At 36.4% G+C, this 24,679-nt stretch overlaps 1 protein-coding gene across 3 annotated transcripts; it reads left to right on the top strand.

The window, feature by feature from the left end:
* The first annotated feature begins 2,847 nt into the window (after positions 1-2,847).
* LOC139764831 (high mobility group protein 20A-like) lies at positions 2,848-24,477 on the top strand. 3 transcript variants are annotated; one of them, XM_071691806.1, is made up of 9 exons: positions 2,848-2,936; positions 4,908-5,044; positions 7,847-8,006; positions 9,374-9,512; positions 10,058-10,117; positions 17,725-17,794; positions 19,388-19,478; positions 20,739-20,863; positions 21,851-24,477. In XM_071691806.1, exons 1-9 carry the CDS (start codon positions 2,878-2,880, stop codon positions 21,988-21,990), a joined length of 981 nt encoding a protein of 326 aa, XP_071547907.1. In that variant the 5' UTR covers positions 2,848-2,877; the 3' UTR covers positions 21,991-24,477. The 3 variants fall into 3 exon arrangements, with proteins under 3 accessions (XP_071547907.1, XP_071547908.1, XP_071547909.1); XM_071691808.1 differs by lacking the exon at positions 2,848-2,936 and adding an exon at positions 2,964-3,051; XM_071691807.1 differs by lacking the exon at positions 10,058-10,117.
* The last annotated feature ends 202 nt before the right edge of the window (positions 24,478-24,679 follow it).

Genomic DNA, 24,679 nt, shown 5'->3' with positions numbered 1-24,679 from the left:
GTACCCTTATATTGATACCCCATCAGTATCTAGATGTCTTATCCTAAGCTTAGCCAAATCTCTCTCAAGTTCGTATGAGACAGACTTAAACCACTGTATTTAGTGAAGGTATACTCAAATGTGTGTGTGTGTGTGTGTGTGTGTGTGTCACTAAGCGCCCACTCAGAATTACGAGAATTTCGTGTGTTGTGTGTTAAGGTCAAGCGAATATCGGTGATGGTGGGTGGAGATCAGGTCTGTGACCCCTAACTGCGACAAGGTCAGCTGAGCAATGTTATCTGAAATGACCTTTTATAACCAGCAAACATTACCTGCACAAATAGAAAGTTCGGGTTAAAGATGAACACACATTATAACGACTCACAGACGGGTGAGCGAGGCTCACAATCAAGTTAGCTGGACTCACAGAAGACCCGCTGGGCTTACAGACACGTAGGTTGGGCTCACAGAAAGCCTAGCTGGTCATTACAGACAAGTTATATGGGGTTATCACATCCCCTCACGACATCTGGTGTGGGTGTTGAGGACTGTAACAGACGCCCATTGAGCAGTAGGTATGGGTAGTGAAGATGAGGCTCAGGCAGCGATCAGGAACCCAGCCACGTCCACAGGTCAAAAAGTGCGGTTATATATACATTGTGTGTGTGTGTGTGTGTGTGTTACAGGGCAATTCAGGATTAAAATTACAGTATCTGCAGTACTGAAGTTACAGCTTGGGCGTGAAGGGTCTTTGTAATAAGCTGAAACTGTGTTTGTAATGATGGGAAGGTGTGTCATGACCAGAATGCACTCGAGAAAGCATAACTCGACTATGTCTGGGAAGTGTAGTTTCAGGCGTGTGTGTGTGTGTGTGTGTGTGTATACGTAATGGGATGGTGTTTAAAGAGTGGATTAGAAGGCAGGGATCAGCTTCTTATTTCAACTTAAGTGGTTATCTATGGAGTGGTTTAGATGTGCGGTTTATAGAGAATTGAGTACCATAATAATTGAGGTTGGATTGTATTGTGAGGATCAATGAGTCTTAGAGACAGAAATCTTCCTTTGGCTTCCTTCTCTGTTCCTGCTTTTTCGAAAGTGATACATTAGGGGAGGATTTCCACCTTCCCTTTTCCTACCCTTCGCATATATATATATATATATATATATATATATATATATATATATATATATATATATATATATATATATATATATATATATATATATTACGTTCGAGGCTCCAGCCACGCAAAAAAGAGACAATGGAAAAGTGTTTGCGAATTTTGGAGGAAGTGAAAAAGCTGTCTTTTAAAATGTGCCAGGTGGGGGGTTGTTGGGAAAGACATGAAAGGCTAAAGACTTCCAAAGCTTCGAGGTTTAAGGCAAGAAACGAACATAATTGCATGTATAACCATCCTTGGTGATAGCCAGGAACTCATTCTAAAGACTCCTGCAGCTGAACGCTGCGCCACTTCCAGTAGCGGGTAAATGTGGACTCCTCTGGATTGATGAGAAGTTATCTGACGCGACTGAACTTTCTATAATACAGCTCCACCAATGGTGACTTTTCTCTTGCGGTGCAACCTCGAGCAGGCTGACTACACACACACACACACACACACACACAGAGCCTAAGCTAGGTACCTATTTATCATTTAATCTCCGAGGGATGAATATTTTTTGTTTTTGATTGTGAATGGACATTATTGTAATATTATTGATTATATTTATTATTATTATTATTATTATTATTATTATTATTATTTTTATTATTATTATTATTATTAAAGCCTAAAATTGTACCACCATTGTCCTCAATTACCTTGTATTCCATCTATTGTTACACATGACAGAGCCATATAAGGTTTAAATAAATTACAGTCAAATGAAGAAAACATTTAGCCATTAGATATGTCTCGAAAATTCCATAAAAAAAAAAAGCTATGTATATCGCAGGTATATAACATCAGAAAGTAAGGAGATACGCATATTTCTTCTTTTCTCAGAAATATTAGCGTCTTTATATGTAAACATGAGCCATATTGTCTCTTTATGGGGGAAATAAAGATGCTCCATGAATAAATTCTTGGCACAATTAGTATTTCTCTAACCTGCCTTGACATTCTTCTTTCATGATTCATATGCCCATTACCAACACCTTCCAATACAATTACGTAACATTTTCCTGCTGAATATAAAATCAATAAGCAAGCTCATTCCTAACAGGACTTAGTCTTGTTGAAATAAGTACGGAATACTGTATTATAAGTATCTAAAGTAATAATTTATTATGAATATCTTGATTTATGATGATGATGATGATGATGATGTGGTAAGGCAAACGCTGTTGCTCGAGAAATGTCTGGCTGTATTTTTTTAAAAAATATTTCGCCTAATCTAAGACAAACACTGACCTTAGCTTGCTATTGTGTATGATTCACATTAATTCATATCACGGAAGATATGTTACTAAATTCTCGTATTAGATAGAGGAAGACATAGGATATCATAGATAATGAGAAGGGTAGCCAGAAACATCAGCTGTTTGCCTTTGGCAACTTCTCACGCTTCGTTTAATTGTCTTCTCCTTTTGTTCCCAGATTTAATTGGAATCAATTAGAAGCAGTTATTAATAAATTACATCACGTAGTCATGCATGTATTGTGCATTATCATTCATGTTTGGTATAATTATTTAATACTGCAAAGCGCGATAGGCTTTAGGGGAAGTATTTGCGAATCTTTTAAAAGACTTTACTCAGTACACATACTCATTTATTAAGAAAATACGCGTATTTAATCAAATTTATTATAAATTACTTATATCCATTACCATATTCAGGTGATGCGTAGACATGAATAGAGGATTCTTCAAGGCTGTGCTATTTCAGGCAATGTTATGATCCGAGCAAGCCATTACTGGAACATCTCCCATCCGCTTAAGAGGCTACGTGAATCGTGAGTATTATTTTCCTCTATAAAACCATTATTACTCCCTAGTGTAACGGATAATCACTTCCGATCCGTAGAAGTAACTAGTATAATGAATATCAGAGCGTCCTCAACGTTCTAAGTACGTTACTTTCTTCAGTAATAGTAAAACAAAACTGCCCTATCGAATAACGAAGGCCAGGTGCATGCTACCGATTTGATATTGTTAATCCGCTTCCTAAAATATGTATTTCATTTTCGGGTCATTGATGACTAGTTAGGTCATATCATGTCATGACCGTCATTTACATCATTGTGATAATATTATGTTTTAATGAGTTGCAACCTTTGTATATTAATGAGTATTAATGGCTATGAAATTGTTGTAGGTGGGAGGATTTGGCAATGAGGTTAAAGGTGCCAAATATTGTGGTTTGTTGGTCATGTATTTATTTTAGGTTTATTATGTATATCATGTATTCTACAGTTGTAGTTTATGCATGCCATAAGGTTTCTCATTTTATTTGAACTGCTGTAGTGCATTTCGAACATTTAGAGATAAGATTAATTGTTTTATAATCTATTACGTGCAAGTGGTCAATTTCTGGTAGAGAAAACCACACACACATACCACATTTAAACATGGCATACTTACCACACATATAACCCATTATATGATCACCACATAGGTTTATAGGTTAGGTTAAGGGGTCTGGAGAATACATTTGTTGTGTATTATAGGTCATTACAGAATGGCTACCCACCACAACTCATGTTCTGTGAACATTCTTGACCAGAAAGGTCATTGCCATTCACACGACGTATATATATTGATGTCGTGATTCACTTACCCTCTTTTTTTTTATTACCTAGTTACGTAGATATCTTTAATTGATCCACATGAGTTTTATGAACACCTGAGTGTCCTTTTATTATAAATGATTGTAGTTATATTTAAATGCAATCGTCTCAAGACTATATTGGTACGGTACCATTTTGGTCGGTGTGTGTCTGTATGTATTATTAGACCTCATTTGGTGGCATATTGATATATTATCTACCCCAAACTAGGTTTTCATGCATGTGGGATGATATGACTGATTATAAATGAGCATATTCCTATTTTTTTTACTTATAGAAGGTATCGATTAATTCATTTACTAGCTCCCGTACTGGTATTGATCAGTACATGTCAATAGGTTATGTGGACTGTGTCTCATACATTATTCATCTGTGATTAAATGTCTGTCTGTCTATCATTATTTAACTCATTTTATAGGATTAGGTCAGGTAATTATTAAATCAAATTAAGTATTAGTCTCTGATTACTCCAAAATGGCTCGCATCTTTATACAGGACTTACTGAAAGATTGTATATATATTTCATATAATGGCTGATTGAATAAAAAAGATTATGTAATTACAGTAAGATCAGCAAAGACAAGGTAATGTAATTTCCCCCTTGCAATTATTTTTTGTCCAATCAGTGAGGGGGTAGAAACTAACATTTGTTAACATTCACTTATTCTTCCCAAGCAGACTATGTTCTACTATTATAATGTGTAGAATATTTTTGCACTTTGAAAGATTTAGATCATAATTATGAAAGTATGACATGTTTCTTTTATCTTTTTAAGAGATAATATGTATACCAAACCAGAAAGATTCATTTTTCATAGTTCCTGAAGGTGAGCTGTGGATCATAATTGTAAGTTTTTGCACATCAAATGCATTCCCAAATTATTTATGATTTCCACAAATTGCTGATATAATACTACTGTATTGCTTTTCAGATACTTGCTGTAAATTGAATTTAGCAGGAAAAGGTTATGCTTTAGATAGTTAACTACATACATCACCCATGTAATTTACACATATCTGATGTTTACTGTGTGTCATTTATGAGGATAGCTTAGTATGTCTGTTTCTTTTGAGCTATAGAAAAGAAGTTCAAATAGCATCCATAAATCAGTGGTACTTTAAGACACTTATTTGCAGTGGCCAAGTTGGCACTATGACAACAGGTGCAGCAGGAACAAGCAATGACAATTCCCCCAAGAAGAAGGGATGGCCTAAGGGTCGGAAGCGAAGGCTCCTCCCTAAGGATTCCAATGCACCAAAAGGACCACTGTCAGGTTGGTTAGATTAAGGCTCTGTGGTATTTATTGGAAGACTTTTTTTTACAGTTTCAAGGTTGACTGAAAACCTTTTGTCTTTCATATTTCAAGTCCCAGTTTGGAGAAGTTAATTGTCATAGAGTGCTAGTAATCCAGTAATGGAGATGTTTCATGAGATACACAGATTAAAGTGTTGATTGATCAGATAAAAGCAGTATTTTGATATTTAAAGTGTAAATTCCATTTTTGATTAACCATTGGTTACTTTATTCACCTACATCCACAGTATGATCATTACAAATTGTCAGATACATCTGCATATTTTAATTTTACAGTTATTCTACCCCCCCCCCCCCCCCCCAGTAGATGGTACTTACTTAGGCATCAGAACTTTAAAAGGAACCCTGTTCTTTCTCTGTTTATATTGCAATCCAGGTATCTCAGTTAAGCCAGAAAGGGAATAACCTGTTGTGGGTGATATCTAGACGATTATGTTTCATTCAGTAGATGATGTTTCAGATGTCATTAACACTTTAATGTTTGAAACAATGGCCCTGTTTTCTGAAAATGGTTATCTCCAGGACCATTCTGCTTTAGGTGTGTAACAGCAGTATATCAGGTACTGAGGCTGAATTAAAGAAATACAGCACGGTAAGATCTGCCATGAGGAGAATAAGGGAATTTATGAAATGGGTCAACAGATTTGTTTTGTTCTTTGTATGTAGACAAAAGAAGGATTGAAAGGAGAAAAGTATTTACGAATTTTGAATACAGATATGACTTATTTAATGTCGTTAAATGATGTTTTAAGGGATGTGGTGGTTGAGAGAGGAAATAGAATACAGAGGAAAGGGACATGATAAAGTGTGTAATAGCTGATGATCTACACTAATCAAGCAATAGGAATTAAGGTATCTAATGTACTTTGATGATGTGAAAATTTCCACCATTCTTTTACAATGAAAGAGGAGACCCTCCTGACCATCTTTCTGAAGGATTTATGATAGGATTTTTCTAGACTAGAAAGCATTTCAATGCACCATCTTCTGCTATCTCAGCCACACTTTTTTTTATTTCCACACATCTCATACCTTTTCATTACTTACTTGATCAAACCACCTCACACAACGTATTGTCCCCAAACATTTCATTTCCAACAACCCTATCTGTAGCCCATATACTATTGTTATAACTACTATTTCTTCAAACATACCCTTTTTTTCTGTTCGAGATAATGTTCTTTCTTTCCGCACACTCTTCATGGCTCCCAGAACCTTCACCCCTCCCCCACCTTGTGATTTACTTCTGATTCCATGGTTCCATTCGCTGCTAAGTCCTCTCCCAGATGTCTAAAACATGTATATGTATGTGTATATGAGTGGATGGACTGTTCTTCTGTTTCCTGGCACTACCTCGCTGACATGAGAAACGACAATCGAGTATAGATAAATAAATATAGATAGAAATTCATACTTGAACACCATTTCATGCAGTAGTGAGGTAGCGCCAGGAAACAGATGAAGAAAAGCACATCATCTCTCACACACACACACACACACACACACACGCGTATTATATATATTATACTTGATAGCCGTTTTCTGCGTCAGTGAGGGAGGGCCTGGAAACAGACGAAGAATGACCCATCCACTCATATACATCCTTCCACATCCAGTTTAGTCTTCTGCTTCTCCTTGTTTTCTCCACCTCTGACACATATATCCTCATTGTCAACCTTTCCTCACTCATTCTCTCCATATGTCCAAACCATTTCAACACACCCTCTTCTGCTCTCTCAGCCATGCTCTTTTTATTACCACACATCTCTCTTACCGTTTCATTACTTAATCAAATCACCTCACACCACATGTTGTCCTCAGACATATCATTGCCAAAAGTTGTTAATGCTGAAACTTGTATCTTTCTCTTTGTTTCCAGGCACTTGAGCCTAAATTTTTCAATACATTTGTTATCTTATGTGAAGAAGTTAAGGAAGGTTGCATGAGATTCACACCTTCTATTATGTAATAGTAATTAGTGTCAGTCATACAAAATGATTGAATATACTGATGAGAACCTGTAGTAATCATATTTTTTTGTGATGTAAACACTTCTAGATATATCACACATCTCACTATGTATGACTTCATTTGCACACATCCAGTCTCTATTTGCATACACAAAATAGTAAAAGTAGAACCTGTTATGTCCCACAGCATACTCTATGGCTTACTGAAAGTTTGGAAAGTTTTAAGTTACTAAAGGAATGTTAAGAGATAGTTGCCATAGGTTTAGTAACCCTCCATATTGTAGAGGTAAGCAGTAAATAGAAATGAACAAGAAAAAAAGATTAATGTATTGTTGGAAAATCATCAAGAAAATTGTTGTGGAAGCATGCCTTATATTAGGCATTTTCATCATTGCCTTCAGTGGATAGACAGCAAAATATATGAGTTACATCGGATAAAAGCTGGAATATGCTTCAGTATCTTGGTTTGCTAACTTGAGTAAACATATAGAAATGCTAGAAAAAGTCTAAGAGAATGCAGTGTGGATGGTGTCATTGTTGGTGAAATGAGTTATGAAAACGAGAAGGAAGACCTCAGTCTACCTCCTTTGGAGTGAGGGTGACATAATCATCACCTTTTAGTTTCTAGGAGGGCTATAGTGGTGTTAACAAAATAAGTAATAATTTTATAATCACACACATATTATATTCAAATTTTGTATATCCCATATAAGCACATGAAGGATTTTTTCATCCTGTGATAGAAGGATTTTTTCATCCTGTGATAATACCTGTCTCAATTATTTTCATAGGTTATATGTTGTTCATGAGTGATCAACGTGAAATCATCCGTCAAACCAATGCCGGCCTGGCCTTCCATGAAATAACTAAGCTAGTGGCTCAGCGGTGGGCTCAGCTAGATGTCAGTGCAAAGACAAAGTACCTGGAGGCTGCTGAGGCGGATAAGGAAAGGTGAATTTCTAGCATTTTTTTTTTTAAGTAACGTATTTAATTGATGAGGTAAAGTTTTAAATCTTTAGTTTTTAGAATGCTTTTGATTAAGATCACTGAATATGCATAGGTTATTAGACACCAGCCTTTGAAAGCCTTATATTTGGCAACAAATGTCTAAAGATTTTTATGTAAGATGTTATCAGAGGGGGGAATACAATATTATCCTTTACCTTTCCTTGAAGGATCGTAAAGGATAATTCTGTGCCTCCCTCTAATGCTCAGTCATCTGTTCTTGATGCTACCTTGCTGATGCAGGAAATGGTGAATATGTATGTAAGAAATATCTTTTAGGTGCAGTAAAGTTTCATGCCCTTTTTAGTGATATTCAGAGTTTTTTCTAAATATTTTCTCATGGACATTGCCTTGTTATATTTTTCTCTGACATGTTTTCTTCCTCTGTTGCTAAATCACTTAAACTTCCTCTTATCAAGTAGGTTATCTCATCTGGTGCAAAAAACCTCGAGCACAGTAAACCATGTTTAAGAATTTATTTTTTTTTTTATTATACTTTGTCGCTGTCTCCTGCGTTTGCGAGGTAGCGCAAGGAAACAGACGAAAGAAATGGCCCAACCCCCCCATACACATGTATATACATACGTCCACACACGCAAATATACATACCTACACAGCTTTCCATGGTTTACCCCAGACGCTTCACATGCCTTGATTCAGTCCACTGACAGCACGTCAACCCCGGTATACCACATCGCTCCAATTCACTCTATTCCTTGCCCTCCTTTCACCCTCCTGCATGTTCAGGCCCCGATCACACAAAATCTTTTTCACTCCATCTTTCCACCTCCAATTTGGTCTCCCTCTTCTCCTCGTTCCCTCCACCTCCGACACATATATCCTCTTGGTCAATCTTTCCTCACTCATTCTCTCCATGTGCCCAAACCACTTCAAAACACCCTCTTCTGCTCTCTCAACCACGCTCTTTTTATTTCCACACATCTCTCTTACCCTTACGTTACTCACTCGATCAAACCACCTTTAGACATTACTTAAAATTATGATTACTACAGAATGTGTCAAGGTAGTGGTAACTAATATTTTTTGGAAAAAGTTGTGTGTCTAACCCATCTGTATATCTGACACTAAGATGGCCAAATCAAATTGAAAGACTCCTTAGCAAGTGTGCCAGACATATGATTATGTTTTTTTTTTATTAGGGTATGCAGATCATGTTGACTTGAAGTGTTTGGGAATGATATGTAATGGTGTTCTATGTGAAGGAAGTACCATATTAGGTAAGGTATTTAAGATTTTTAAAGTTTTTGTTGTGGCTTTTAGTTTGGTTGATAATGTCTTTCATGTCCACCCAGATATCAAAAGGAACTAGAGGAATATCAGAAAACAGATGCTTACAAGAACTTTATGCAGAAGCAGCGAAATGAAAAGACTCCATCTCCTCCAAAGAAGTCCAGGAAAGATGTTGAAGAGAGAAAAGAAGATGAGGAAGAGGTAGGATGATGCTGTTTTAGGCTTTGCTTCATGGGAAACCCACACTACCTATATGGGAGATGGTATAACTGTATTGGCACATGGTGAAAGGTAATGTACATCCTTGCAGGCAGTGTGGGTGTACTTTTTGTGCTTCTGGCATGTCAATGGGCCTGTAGATCTTTTGGCAAAATAATTACTGAATTTGCGTGACTAGCATACTGAAAATTTGAATCTATTGGAATTTTAAAGCCAGATAAATCAGTTAGAAATGGTGATTTTTTGAATGTTTGATCAATCTAAAGTATTTCAACAAATCAGTGAGATACTGTATGAAATAGTGAACTATTACATATCAAATAATTCAAAAATGTTTCAATTATTCATCATACCAAATTGTGTTTTGGCACAAATTAGTATCAGCTTGTCATATATCAGTAATTTGTTTTGTCTCTTTTTGTTTATTAATTTCTTTTACTCTTATTTTATTCTTGTGAATGCCACATACAGCATTTCTTAAATTTAAAGCAAGATGGCTTAGTATAATTTTCTTGTGTACTCGACAGAGCTCGGAAGATACATGCTCCCAGGTTTCCCCAGTTGGGCAATTGGACAACAATAATTTGGTAAGTTGTGAATTACCCAACTGAAGTGCCTGCCATTCTCAAACAGCCTCTTTTCATGAGCTAGCCAATAACAGACCACAGAAGACCCAAACAAGTTGATACATCCCCTTACTATTGGCCATGTGCTGCCCAGAGCTAAGTTGCTACCTGTCAGTTGATTTAAGAGTTTGAGTACTAAGAAGTCAAATTGAAATAGGAGAGTACTAGTGTTGATCAGGTGCTAGGTAGCCAGTGCAGCAAAGGTGTAAGCCTTAAGGTAGTGACAGATTGTGGTAACTTGTGTGGTATTACTTTCTAATGGACCTTCATGCGAGCTCTTATAGATGCTTAGATTGGGCAGGTTTTTAAAGAAAAAATCACCTCCACTGATAAGCCAAGTTCCTGAACCACATGTATCTGGTATGTCATGCCAGTCTTTCATATGAGTCAGATTAAGAGTGCTTAGATATCATGAGCCTCATGTGTCATTGGCTTATAAATTGTGATACCAGCAGTATTCTTATTAATCAAGGCAGTTTGTTTAATTTCAACAAAACTGCATGAGGTCACACCAGTTTTGTTGTCATTTGTGCCATTTCTTCAGCACGCTGACTTTTAAGCTGTTTTGGTAATACAGAAATCTGTGAATTTCTTGTCAGAATCATCTTATCAAGCACTGCAGTCAATCAAAGCTGAATACTGTAATGCAACAATAAAGAGACCAAAGTTTTCGTGTGTCGTATGATTTTAAAAGTTGACACAGAGATAAGCACAGGTATTGTATTGTGCATTGTTCCTGTATAACCAGTTGCCTAGATTGTTTTCCATTTGGATGATACATATGCAGAGAGAGGCAGTCTCTTGGCAACTGTCTTGCTCTGAAAAGGCTTTAGCTTAGTCGCTTACTAATCTCCATTGTGCTTCATTGGGTCTTTCAGGTACATAACTATTTGCTGTTAGGACATTAGGGAAGTATGCATTGGTTGTGGATGTAACCTTGAATGTTTTCTTTAATAGTGATCAACTTGGCATGGACATACATGCCCTAATCATGGCCATCTCGGGAGAAAAAGATGATTATGAAAAATAGGAATGAAAGTCAGCGAGTTAGTGCCAGGAAACAGATGAAGAATGGCCCATCCATTCATATACACATATGTATATACATAAATGCTCATACACACACATATACATATAACATATATACATACACAGACATACATATGTTCAAATGTACATATTCATACTTGCTTGCCTTCATCCATTCCTTTTGCTACCTCACCCCACAGGAAACAGCATTGCTACCCCCATTTCAGTGAGACAGCATAAGGAAAACACAAAAAAGGCCACATTCGTTCACACTCAATCTCTATCTGTCATGTGTAATATACTGAAACCACAGCTCCTTATCCACATGCAGGCCCCACAGACCTTTCCATGGAATATGGCTATTATTTCACCCATGAAATTTCATATATAGGCTTTGTATTACATATTTTGAATATATGCTATAAGTGAATTTTTCCAGATTTTCTAGATAATGTTGGTAGACCCATCTGGTACTTTTTTGTCCTTTACTGGATGTCTTTAATTATCAGTTATAGTTCATTCTGAAAACTTGACTAATCAAAATGACATCACTCAAAACAAATTTTCACATAGGAAAATGTTAGGTATTGCATCCTCAGATAACAGACTGGAAGCACATTTTGTAGTATATGCTACAATCTTGCCAAACAATCAGAAAATGATATAATAGAAAAGTTTAAGTAAAAGGCTATACTGTTGAATTATCTTCAGAATCTTCCTTCAGATCCTTAATTAAACTCAATGCTTTCTCTGTAATTAAGCATATGTCTGCTCTCAAGCATCTGACAATAATGTTGATCCTCCCGTCAAATGCTTTACCCAATAACTGCTTCATATTAGTCACTAATGCACTCCTACCTCTTATCATTTGAATGAGTTTAAGCAGCCACAGTTTTTGAAAGTTCTTTGATCTTAACAGAATCTTTAATGATAGTTTTTTCCATTGTTATGGGAGGTAAGTTAAGCCTGCCATTATCATAAGCATGTTCTAAAGCTTTAGAGCATGTGATCTTGTCTAATTTAATTTCTAAGGTTATTGCTTTTTTTTTTCAAGAGTTTCAGGGGCAGCATACTGTTGCTTTATTTCAGACAGAAATGTGGTAGCTTTAGAATGATGGCTGTGCTAAGCAGCCTTTTTGAGTATTTTTGATTTTTTCAGCCTCTGCAATGTGCAAAAAAAAATAACCTTTTTTTTCTATTTATGAAAGGATGCACAATAAATGTTAGAACTTTTTTCCCTAAAAATCAAAACAACCAATTTTGTTAAGAAAAACAATCTACTGCATTGGTCAATCCTTAGTATCAGAATTACATTCTCTTGCAATTCAGGGGTGGAGGTTTATTTTCATTAGGTGCAGATTTTTTTTCTTTTACGTATGTGGAGTTGAGCATTTATGATTTAGAAAAAATGCATTATCTGCTAGATAGTCCAATACCATGTACCAGTAGCATGAGCATGATAGTGACACTGTGGTCCATGATGGGCCACATAGATGTGGCGAGTCCCAGGAAATGGCATGCAACAACCCACCATTATTACTAGCAGGATATTGAGGCCTTCAGGCAGCTCCAGTGACTTTGTTTGTTTTGCCATTTAAAGCCAGCTAACAGAGCCTATAGTGTATGCATGATTTAACTTTTAGTGAGAAATTAAATGTGTAGGTTGGCTACATAAGCTGAGATTGATGCCAGTAACACCAAAGGGTTTAATCAAGGACTGCATGTAATTTATCTGCCATATAACTGCAAAACAGCATTTTTCAATGGTTTTGATCAAGGACATCCTGTGTATCAGTTATCAAAGACAATCTTTATATCTTTTTATCTTTGAAGCTTTATATCTTCAAATGCTGTGTTTAGAAAATATGTCTATTCTGTATCTAAGTTCAGGGTTACATCTATTTTACGGAGATACTTTTTTTTCTGTCATCCATTAGCTGATCAGGATATTAGTCTTGGCCTTAGTTTGATTCTCTGTTTAATCTATCATCTGATGCTAGAGGTATTCCTTGGCAGTGAGCCCTCACCACATATATAGACTTGATTATCTGGTAATGAAGCATAATACAATCATGCCGTTAACATTCCAGTAGGCTCAGAAAAATTTTTCACGAGATACTTTTTATGGACCTTGATGCAGCAAATCAAGGATTATACAGTGCCATACTATCTACCCAATAGCATACTCGATTGATTTTATTTATTGTGAGGCCTACTTAGGAAAGAACTTGAAGTTCAGGTGTTGCCATTTAGTGGTTGCGTAAGGATGCAAGGTAAGTCTTTGTTCTTTTGGTCTGTAAATGGTTAAATATCTTGTGATTGCTGTCATTTTCTGAGCTTGCATTATTGTGTAGCTTGGAAATATGTCAGTGCAGTACTTTAGAACTATAAATCCCACAGTCTGCCTCTTCTTATTTTTGAAAAGTCAGATTAAAACAAAGTATAGTGCTTTTTATTTTCGTTAATTTTAGTATTTTTAGTATTATATAACACCAGGACCTAGAGGTTCATTCAGCTTCAAGGGTGTTCTTCACTCTGTAGCAGGGAATGGTAGGCCTCCTTTTGAGTGAGAAGCTTTTCACCAGTATTGTACTTTAATTATACATGCCTGCTAAAAGTGACCCTTTCCTCAGTGTAATCACAAGCAGGTGGAGTATAATAACTCCTTGTTTTGTTTATTATGTCATCAGGTAATTTTTTTTTTCAACCAAGTGCAACCCAAATTCAAGACAGCTTTAATGCTTTCACATAGATAATTCATTTTGAAGCCGAGTATACCTGGTAAGGGGTATGAGAGAGTTCATGAGGTTGTGGCAGAACCATTTGAATATAAGTTTGATGGCGAGAACTTCGAGAGAGTGCATTGGGTACTTGGAAGTGGATATAGCCATATTGTCTTAAGTAAGTCTTAAGGTGTAAAGGGGATCTATGGTCTTAGGTACATTAATGAGCATGTGGAAGGAGAGGTCAGCAACTTTAAGAGCAAAGATAAAGTGTTGTATGGATGTCTTGGGACTTCACTGCTTAAGAATGGAAGAAGTTGGATGTGTTGGAAATGAAGTTCCTTAGGATATGTGATGTGAGAAGTGTTCATCACATAAGAAATATCAGAGTCAGAGAGTGATGTGGTTGTAAGCACAGTCTGACAGAGGGGGGCCAACCAGTGATTGCTGAAACAGTTAGGACATATGGAAGGGACGAGCAACAAAAGTCTGAGTAGAGTATTTGTGTCATAAATGAAGGATGCAAGGGAGAGGGAATGACCTAGATAGAGATGGAAGGATGGAGTGAACAAGGTTTAGGGTATTGAGGAGGATGAGAAGTGAGGAGTATAGAGAATTAATGGGATCGATTTGGTGTATAGGGAGTGCAGCAGGGTACACGAAGTGGTCATGATAAACCATAAAGTACAGTAATCTCTGGAGATTTACAGTGGATGGTAGGCTCTGCTTTTAGTACATTATACACAACAAGTAGAGATTGCATGTGTGCAGATGAAGTTATTGTTTGTGTGGTCCTGATGCCACCTCATAGGTAAGAAAGACAGAATTTAGTAGAGCATTAACTCATATCCATCGACAGAGCCAGACTTTTCCTGCTTTCTTTATGGAGAAAGCATTATTTGGAATCAAAATTTGTTGTTTTCAGCCAATGAACCAACTTAGGAATGTGTAATTTGAAGTTGTTAATTTGTGTTTTAGTTTTTAGACTAATTGGTTGTGCTTGCACTCCCTTTGATGCATCATACTTGAGCTGGAGGATTTCATGTTCACTTCTAACAAATATTACTAGATTTGAATATAATTGAATAACTACTTTTTTATAAGAAGGCTGTTTATTACAGTTTACCTCAGAATAAAATTTGTTTCTTATTTGTAATATTTGCCTAGCTATTTCATGAGAAACAAAATGGTAGTCTTCTTCACTGTCTGGAGGGATTATTTTTGTTTATAGGATGAGCAAACTTGGCAGTGTTACTACAGGACATTAGCCAAGACCTTCTAATATTAATTAAAAGAATATTACAGTATCTTTTCATAGCTCATCATTTGAAAGATGCCCATCCATATGATTCTAAATGCATTCTTGTACAGAGCTTCCTTGCAGCTGTTGAATTAAAGTCCAGTAAGACCCTGCCCTGCAGTAGAAGATGGATGTACTTTGGCACTGGTGCTGTTGGTATCTAAGGACCACATCCCATTTCATGCAGCTTCTTTCTGTATTATTATGCGCATAATTTGTCCTTTTTATAGGACAATATGTCTTGTTTTTTAAATCTGTATTCTAACAAAATATGGTGAAAAGATATGTAAATGCTACTGAAATGCCCATTGCTTTTTGTCTGTGGGTTTGTTTCCCTTGTATACCAGTCTTAACTGAGCCAGTCCCATGGCTGTCAGCATCACGAGAACCTTGCTGAGGGAGTGGGGAAGTGTATCAATTTGTTTTGTTGTACTATTGGCTGGCCATTAGTTTTTTGAGGATGGCTGACTCTTTATTGGGTAATTTTCACTTACTGAGCTATGATAGTATAGTCACTGAGCCACTTAAATCTCAAGGCATGTGTTTTTGGAACACAGCTTGTATGGGTACAGAAATAAGTCTCCATACCAAGCATAATTTGTTCATTCATCTCACCTCAAGTTTTTTTTGTGGATATTCAGATGACATACCTTAGTTGTTATATGAAGTACGAGCATGGGGGAGTTGTGATATTGTCAGAAAGGTAATTTCTTGCATGTCCTCTTCTATTGGTGTTTCATTTTCTGTACCTAACAGAATTGAAGGATGCATGGTAGACAACCTTGCAAAGTCAAAACAGGTGAACCATAATGCATAAAGCCCAGCTATGTAAAACACATGTTCAGTATTTCCAGTATTCTGTCATCCATATACAGGCCAGGAATTCTCATTGCTACCAGTAACTTTCCTCCTACACCATAAATTCCTAAGACATTCCACTTTTCTCATTCACCACTCTCCCATATAACTTAACTGGTTCCCTCAATGAACTTATACCTCTGTAATTTGAAAGCTATTGCTTCAAAACTTATCATGTTTTCTTTACAGGTCAGTTGTTTTGTTTTGGTAACTAAAAAGTTAGAGAGGGTATTTGTTTCTGTATGATGGAAGAACTTAAATTCAGAATTTTTTTTCTGTTGTTCATGCTGTTTATGTCAAGCTGTCGACCTCTCTTAAGAAACATAAGGGATGTACAATGCTGAAAGTGCTCTGATTTTTTTTCTAAGCTGCTTAGGAGCATGAAGCAGTATGCTAGTATTATTTAGACATGAATGGCATTCTCTCAAGCCGAGCTTGATAAAGGTAATACATGATTTATTATATTGCTAATGCTTAATGGTGTATGGAGAGGTTTTCCAAGTGCATATAATTTGATGACAACTCTCTACTTGTGTCCATCACATATATCTTTTCCTTGTATCCCAACAAGGTTGTCAGTTCAGGCACCTTCCCAGACATTTCCATTGTTGAGTTTCTGTGCTTCTTTGTAAGTTGAGTAATCAACATAATCAAACTATATGCAGAATTGTATATGTTGGTTTCGTTATTATTTGAGAAAGACCACATGACCACTTGCCCAAAGAATATGTATGAAATGACAGGTTTTTTCAGCAAGTAAAAGCAAGATATGGGGAAAACAGTAATAGGCACAGATATGGGAGCAAAGCCTCATTTGAATGATCATGTAAAATGTGTGGATATATTGTAGACCATCTTTGGTAGGTAGTGGTTGGTAGACAGCCAATGACCGGGGAAGTATATTACCAGTACTATCCACCAGGGTATCAGGAGAGTTAGTGGTGGCTCCATAGTGAGCCAGCACCACTGGTTTTCAAGTTGCACCCCACTACCCATATAGCAGTCATTCTTCCTACCTTACACGCACATGGACTCTTGGCATTCTGTTCACAAACATGATCTCTCCTTGTCATACATAGCATTGATTACACTTAACTCACAGCTCATTCTTCATTACTTAAGATTTTTCCCATGGTTAGTATGACATACTACTCCTGCCTTTTGGCAAAATGGTAGGAGCAGTAGGTCGAGGTAATAGGTAGGAACATTAAGTTGGAACATCAGGTAGAAGTAGTCAGTAGGAACATTAGGTAAGAGCATCTGCAAACACTGCACTAGAGTCGCCCTCTGCCAGTGGCCTGTTAAGGTTAAAGCATTAAAGGCTAGGAAGCAGCATTGGAGTTCACTAGTTATGGAGACCCTGTTGTTGAGGCCACCCCCTTGAGGGAGTTCCAGCTGGACCAGATATCAGAGATATAGATAGATAAGTGGATTGTTTGTGGTGCTACAGGGTGAATGTAGTGAGAGAAAGAGTAAGCCCCCTATCCCATGTTAATGCATAGCCTATGTCCCATGATGAATCATTTGTGAACAAAAAGACTGTATTTCTGTCTAACAGTGATATATGTACCTTTAATTCTTTCATATTTCCCTCAACAGAGGTTATGCATCAAACTGTCACAATGTCTTTTGAATAAAAAGTTCATATTGTATTACAGGAATCAATGAATCCCCAGTCTGCGTTAGAGATACCAATCTTTACAGAAGAGTTCCTGAACCACAACAAAGGTTTGTAGATTTTGAAATCAGTCTTTTGTCATAATTCTTGATGATTATGTGAAGTTTTCTTTCATATACTTCTTGTATTGTAGAAGCATTGTTTGTAAAAAAAAGATGGTTTTGATGTAAGAGTTTTTTTTTTTTTTTTGGTATATGTGAAATTAAAGATATAACAACTCAGATGTCTTATCCAATATATCAAGTTCATAGGAGGTATAGTAATCAGCCTCTACAAATGTCAGATATTTATTGATTGACTTTTCACCAATATCCCATAAAAAACTGGGTTATTGAATGAGAAGAGAAAGTAGAGTGATAATGAAAATGTAACTGAGGAACAACATGTAAAATTATGTGGAAGTGGAATATTCATTGCTGACATGGCTTGATATTCAAACTGTTATTGCCTATCAAGACAGTTTTAAAACTTTACATTTATTTATTTATTTTACTTATTTGATCGCTGTCTGCTGTGTCAGCAAGGTAGTGCCAGGAAACTGACGAAGAATGGCCCATCCACTCATTTATACATATGTATACATAAACACCCACACACACACACATATACATACAAATACATATCAGTGTAAACTTACATATACATATACATACACAGACTTATATACAAATATACATACTCATACTTGCTTGCCTTCATCCATTCCCAGTGCTGCCTCGCCCCACAGTAAACAGCATCACTACCCCCTGCTTCAGCGAGGAAGCACCAGGAAAACAGACAAAAAGGCCACATTCGTTCACACTCAGTCTCTATCTGTCATATGTAATGCACTGAAGCCACAGCTCCCTATCCACATCCAGGCCCCACAGACCTTTCCATGGTTTACCCCAGATGCTTCACGTGCCCTGGTTCAGTCCATTAGCAGCACATTGACCCCGGTATACCACATCGTTCCAATTCACTCTATTTCTTGCACGCCCCTTACTCTCCTGTATGTTCAGTCCCCGGTTGCTCAAAATCTTTTTCACTCCATACTTCCAACTCCAATATGGGCTCCTGCTTCTCCTTATTTCCTCCACCTTTGACACACAAATTTGACAACCTTTCCTCACTCTTTTTTTCTATAAGTCCAAACCATTTCAAAACACCCTCTTCTGCTCTCTCAACCACACTCTTTTTATTTCCTTACATCTCTCTCTTACCCTTTCATTACGTACTAGATCAAACCACCTCACACCACATATTGTCCTCAAACATTTCATTTCCAACACATCCACCCTCCTCTGCATAATCCTATCTACAGCCCAAGCCTTGCAACCATATAACATTGTTGGAACTACTATTCCTTCAGACATACCCATTTTTGCTCCGAGATGATGTTCTCTCCTTCCACACATTCTTCATTGCTCCCAGAACTTTCCCCCCCTCCTCCACCGTATGACTCACTTCTGCTTCCATGGTTCTATCTGCTGGTAAGTCTACTCCCAGATGTCTAAGACACTTCACTTCTCCAGTTTTTCTCCATTCAAACTTATGAGAGAAAAAGGGCACATGATCAGACTGCTTGTAAGCCATAACAAAAGACATTAGCAGCTCTATATCTTTGACCAAAGAAGCTTTAACCTACAACTTTTTCCTTCTAGCACGTGAAGCAGAGCTGCGGCAGTTACGCAAATCTAATACAGATTATGAGGAACAGAATGCTATTCTCCAGAAGCATATTGAAAGCATGAAGTAAGTATCCAAAGTATATGTAATTGTCATATACTGCGCAATATCAGTGCAGGATGCCATAGTTTTAGACCTCAAGTAAAAGCCGTTTCATTCAGATATTTCTTGCTGTTTTTTTAGTACTTAGTTCTCTGGATTGTTGTTGTCATGAATTTCTTTTATGATAAGATAATGTTATCTGTTTGCAGACTGTCAGTTGTCACCAATATAATGAAATGCTTCAGTATATGTCCCTTTTGGGAACTTGCTGTGTTATAGTTAAGAGATACAACAGTACAGAGTAGCAGTTATGTTTCATGTGTCATTCATTGCATTTGGCAAGGTAATCATAAGTCAGGGAAACCTGAGGAAGATAGGTACAACGTGTAACCCCAACAACTGAATGGAACACTTCTCAACAGTATTGTGTCTCAATACTCACTCCAGTAAGAGAGCAATCTTTCACTTATATAAACAGAAGTAAGACATGTGTTTATTTCTAGTGCAAAACAAAAAAATATATTTGTACACTCATACACACCAGAACTTTAGAATGTAAACACATGTAAACACAGGTGGCTTCTGTACATTTGAGGTTGATAGATTCCTCAAACTAGCATGATATTTGTACAGAGACACACCACAATCACATTCCAAGTATACCCATGAATGCAGGAAACATTACTTGTGTTACTAGTTGGATAGATAGATATTAACAAAGTAAATCCACAAACAACAGAAGCATAATAGTGGCAGTAGATGTATTACTGCTAATCAGTATGGAAATGATAATGTTAATGGAAAGTAGTATAAAAGCAACTGTGACCACTGGCAATTGATATTAGGATGTAAACTCAATATGCACAATTGTTTAAGGCTTGGGTGTCTGAATGTGTTTCATTGTAACCAGAGTTAGAAAAGAGAGAATAAGTAGTATGTTTGAGGAAAGGAACTATTACAATCAGCCTCAAAAGAAACCAGTGGTCTGTTGCTGTTTGAAGAACTTTGCTTTTCTTTGTATTTCTAAATGCCGACCATATTTTATGTGTTGTACAGTATAAAAGATTGTTATGTTATTGAAATACAGTTGAATGGCTTGAATATGAAACCTTTACAGTTCTTTGTACTACAAAATACTGACTGTATTTAAAGTACTGTAAAGTTACAAAGATTATGTTAAAGAAACTTGAAAGGCTTGAATCTGAAACCTTAGCATTTCTTAGTATTACTAAATATTAATTGTATTTAAAGCACCATACAGTTACAAAGATTGTTGTGTTACAGAAACACTGTTGAAAGGCTTGAATCTGAAACCAGTCAACAGCGCAGCAACAATGCAGCACTTCAACAGCACATTGAGACCCTCAGACGAACACTTACCAAAGCTTTCCTGTCCCTTCCTCTTCCTGGTAAGCTAATCTTTTATTTTTTCTTATGATACTATACATCGGAGGCTTTTATTTTAATGTTTTTCTTATTCTGATTTCTGAGAACAGAAAACCGTATGTAACTTGGAGAATTTTTTCGTCATTTAGAGAAAGTAATTCATAGCATCTCTTTGAACCACCTCTGGGAAATTGCTTGACCTTCTCTCCTGGTAATTTTGAAGAAAGGAGGCTTAACACCACTTGTACAGCTTTTAAGATGAGCATCCATGCCTTTACATCTCTCCGGCCAGCATGTCATCCCAGAGCCCTCCATGATTGTTGTGCTACAAGGAACTGGCCACTCGACATATAATTAGAGAACAGTATTGGCGAAAAAGAAGGCTCCTTTGAAGTAATGATTGTTCCATCCATAGAAAATATTGCTGCTATTCAAAGCATGTTTTACTTGTACAGAGAGCAAGAACAAGAATAAAATGGAAGTAACATTTCTTCTACAGTAAGAGATTGTACACCAGAACAGTTAGAAAATTTGGAGCAAGTTGTAGCATGTTTAATTGCCTAGGCCTTGAATTGTAGTAAGATGCCAGCTGAGGGTAGTTTAGTATTCAAAGTATTAAAATGCCATTTGTCTTGGTCTACAAGATTAAAATAAAGTAGCATAATGTGACCATCAGCACAGAGAAAAGTTCATTGTTCAGAACGTACTGTTACATGATTTAAACTCTCCTACCTACATACTTAACTATTTTCTCCTGTGTGCAATAGTAGTCCCTTGTGAAAATGGTAAAATACCCAAGAAAATAGATGTATTGAATGATATACGAGGTGAGTATACTCATCAAGCTTACATATACTTTTGGTACCTACACTGTAATTCACTTGATAACTGACTTTCAGATATTTTCATTGATAGAATTTTTAATATGGGTTAGATTTGATGAATGCTTAGGGGGAATGCTGATAGTATAGGTTTTTGTAAATATTTCATTATGTTTTTCTCTATGTCAGGGACCCAGGAAACACCAACAGAAGAAAGCATTGACAGTTATATGGTTCAGCTTCATTCACTCATCACCAACAATCCACAGCAGCATCAGGGTCTAATCCAGACAGTACGGGGTATTGTCAGTCAGTTGGCTCTCACTTGATCAAACTCTCTTTATTGACCAAATGAAAATAGGAGCTGGTTACTTTCCTCACCATATTTGCTTTTTAGATGGAACCTAAGCTTATCATTAAGTCTTTCTACCTGGTACCTGATTTTTTATTGCTTTAATGTTAAAGTTAGAGGATGACATTAATTAAGTATTTTTCCTGTATGTTAAGGAACATCCCCATTATAAAGTAGTGAGAGGAAAATCATATATATGATGTAAATAGATGGTTTTGATATTGTCAAAATGCCACCACCTTGATAGCATGGTCGGTAGAGTATTCGCCCTCCAGCCTAATCTTCCATCATTTGATTCTGGGTTGGCTTGGCTGTGGACAGAGGGACTCTAGTTTTTGTAAAGTGTACATAACAGCTAGAGAATGGATAAGAGCAAGTGAGTGCAGTTTCTTTTGTCTTTTCCCGATGCTATTTCATCAAAGTAGGAAACGCTGAACAATTATGAATTGTTCAGAGAAGATGCTCTTCTGTGAGATATGTAACTGGATTTTTCACTTGCATTCTCTGCCTTAGTTTTCTACTTCAGTATGATGAAATTGCTACGCATTTTATCCATATCACTTAAGTCATTTGACACATTCAAGGCATGATTTTGCAAACTGGATTTTTCCTAAACACCATACATTTAGGTTTCCAAGACCCATCATTAATACTTCAAATGCTTGTTGGTGTTCAGAACATTTGCTGAGGAACTCTGCATGTTGATATGGTTGTCAGCTGTATGAAAAAGGCAGCAACTTCCTTCACGGTTGAGATACAGAGAGTATGCTGAAATTAAGCCTGATGAATATGAAAATACATGTTCCTAAATCCCATTAAACATACTTTCACTTAGGACCGACTGAACATACACTCATGCAAGCAGACACATAAACCAGTGTGCCCTCATTTGTTCATATACCAAAGTATATTAGGTTTTGTGCCCAGTAAGAAAAGATTTGTACAAATGTTTCTGAGTTACAGTATATGCAATATTAGCCACAGCACAGTACACCTTTGCACATCAGTCACTTGAGAATGAGAGAAGTTTGTTGACCTAAAAAAGAAAAAGATCATTGATAAGAACATGAATTATTGAGTAATGGGAAAAGTGGAAATAAAATGCAGACATGGATTATGTTGGAGAGTTTGAAATTTGATAGAGAGAGGTAAATCATTTCCCCTGAAGTTCAGCTATGGAGAATCTTTTGATGTGGACACCCCTTTTGAGTGAGTTTCTGGAGGGAATTGGCATCAGAGGTATAGATAGATAGAATAAAGGTAAATTATCTGAAGATTGTAGTGAATAATTCAGAATGTAAACAAGAAAATCAGTGTTCAGTATTGGACAGAAAATCAGGTGATAAAACAGTATCCATTTGATATATTTTCTTATCAGGTCTTTAAATTAACAGGAACATGAAGTACTAATGGATTGAATGTAACCTGATGGTGTAATTTTCACAGTCTTTTCAAATCTCTCTTCAGAATTTTCTGATTAAAGGAAATGATAGTTTTTCGTAGATTACAGAGACTATGCTCTTCTCTAGAATATGTTTGAGCAAAGCACAATATAGACGTCTCTCCTTTATGTTATTATATTCTTTCCCATTCCATGCATTGAATCAGACCACAAAGGCATATCATAAGTAATTATGCACACTGCTAAATCATATAGTACATGTACACAGGATAGGGTTACTTTTGAGTAGTGATGACATCCTTGCTTGTTTCATGTGTCCCTTTAAGTTGCCTTTAGATATGTAGAGAGATATAGGAACATGGTTTGTACAACTATATCAACATAGCAGACCACAGACTTCATCCTTGTAATTTTCCATTAATTGAATGCTTCTTGATAATGGGTAGTCTTATATTTGAAATAATGTTACAACAACATTTTGGTTGTTATCCTTTGAGATAGCTATAGAAGAGGGAATTTTGATATTGAAACTTTCTGAAGGTGATTTGGAAACTTTTCTTCCTAGGTTTGGGATGTTTCAGATAGTTCATGAATTATCTTGAACTGAAGGCATGTGATTGTAAGGATTGCAGTTCCCTCCTCTCAGTCAATTAGTACATCATGCCATAGTTCTTGATATAAAAAAGATTATGGTCATGAACTTTTCTTTCATTAATGCTTTGAATTAACTGTAGACTTAATGTCAAGTGCCGTCAAGGCCCTTCATGTCTTGAAATCTTCATATTTCTTAATAATGATTGTATCCACTTCAGTGAGTGAAATTAGAGTGATCAAGAAATTCAGTCTTTGATACTACATTGTATTAAATCAACTTAGCCAAATAAGTTCAAGTTTTTTAACCAGCTCTCATAGAATTTGTTTCTCTGTTTTGGTAGCTTGCTGCCTCATTCTCTTCAATCTCTCATTTCTTTTCAATTAGGGTTGTGTAGAAAGAAAATACAGTTGTAATGTATTTTAAAACTTATAACATGTATTGGGGAATTAAAATTCCAGAGGTTGATACCATATATTCCGTCTTCTATTAAATCCCCTTGATGTGCTATGAAATGCCACTCATGTTTACATTATCCACCTCATTGATGATTGTTTACAAAATTCAGGAAAAGTATATCAGAGAAATACTACATTACGTAAAGCAATTACTTAAATCATGATTGCTTAAAGAAGTCATGAAGGCACTGTTTGTGCTCAAGTACTTCAACCT

Source organism: Panulirus ornatus, chromosome 51 (genome assembly GCF_036320965.1).
Source record: "Panulirus ornatus isolate Po-2019 chromosome 51, ASM3632096v1, whole genome shotgun sequence".
NCBI classification, from domain to species: Eukaryota; Metazoa; Arthropoda; class Malacostraca; order Decapoda; family Palinuridae; genus Panulirus; species Panulirus ornatus.
Note: the sequence above shows the minus strand (reverse complement) of the source record. Positions and strands in the feature narration are given on the sequence as shown.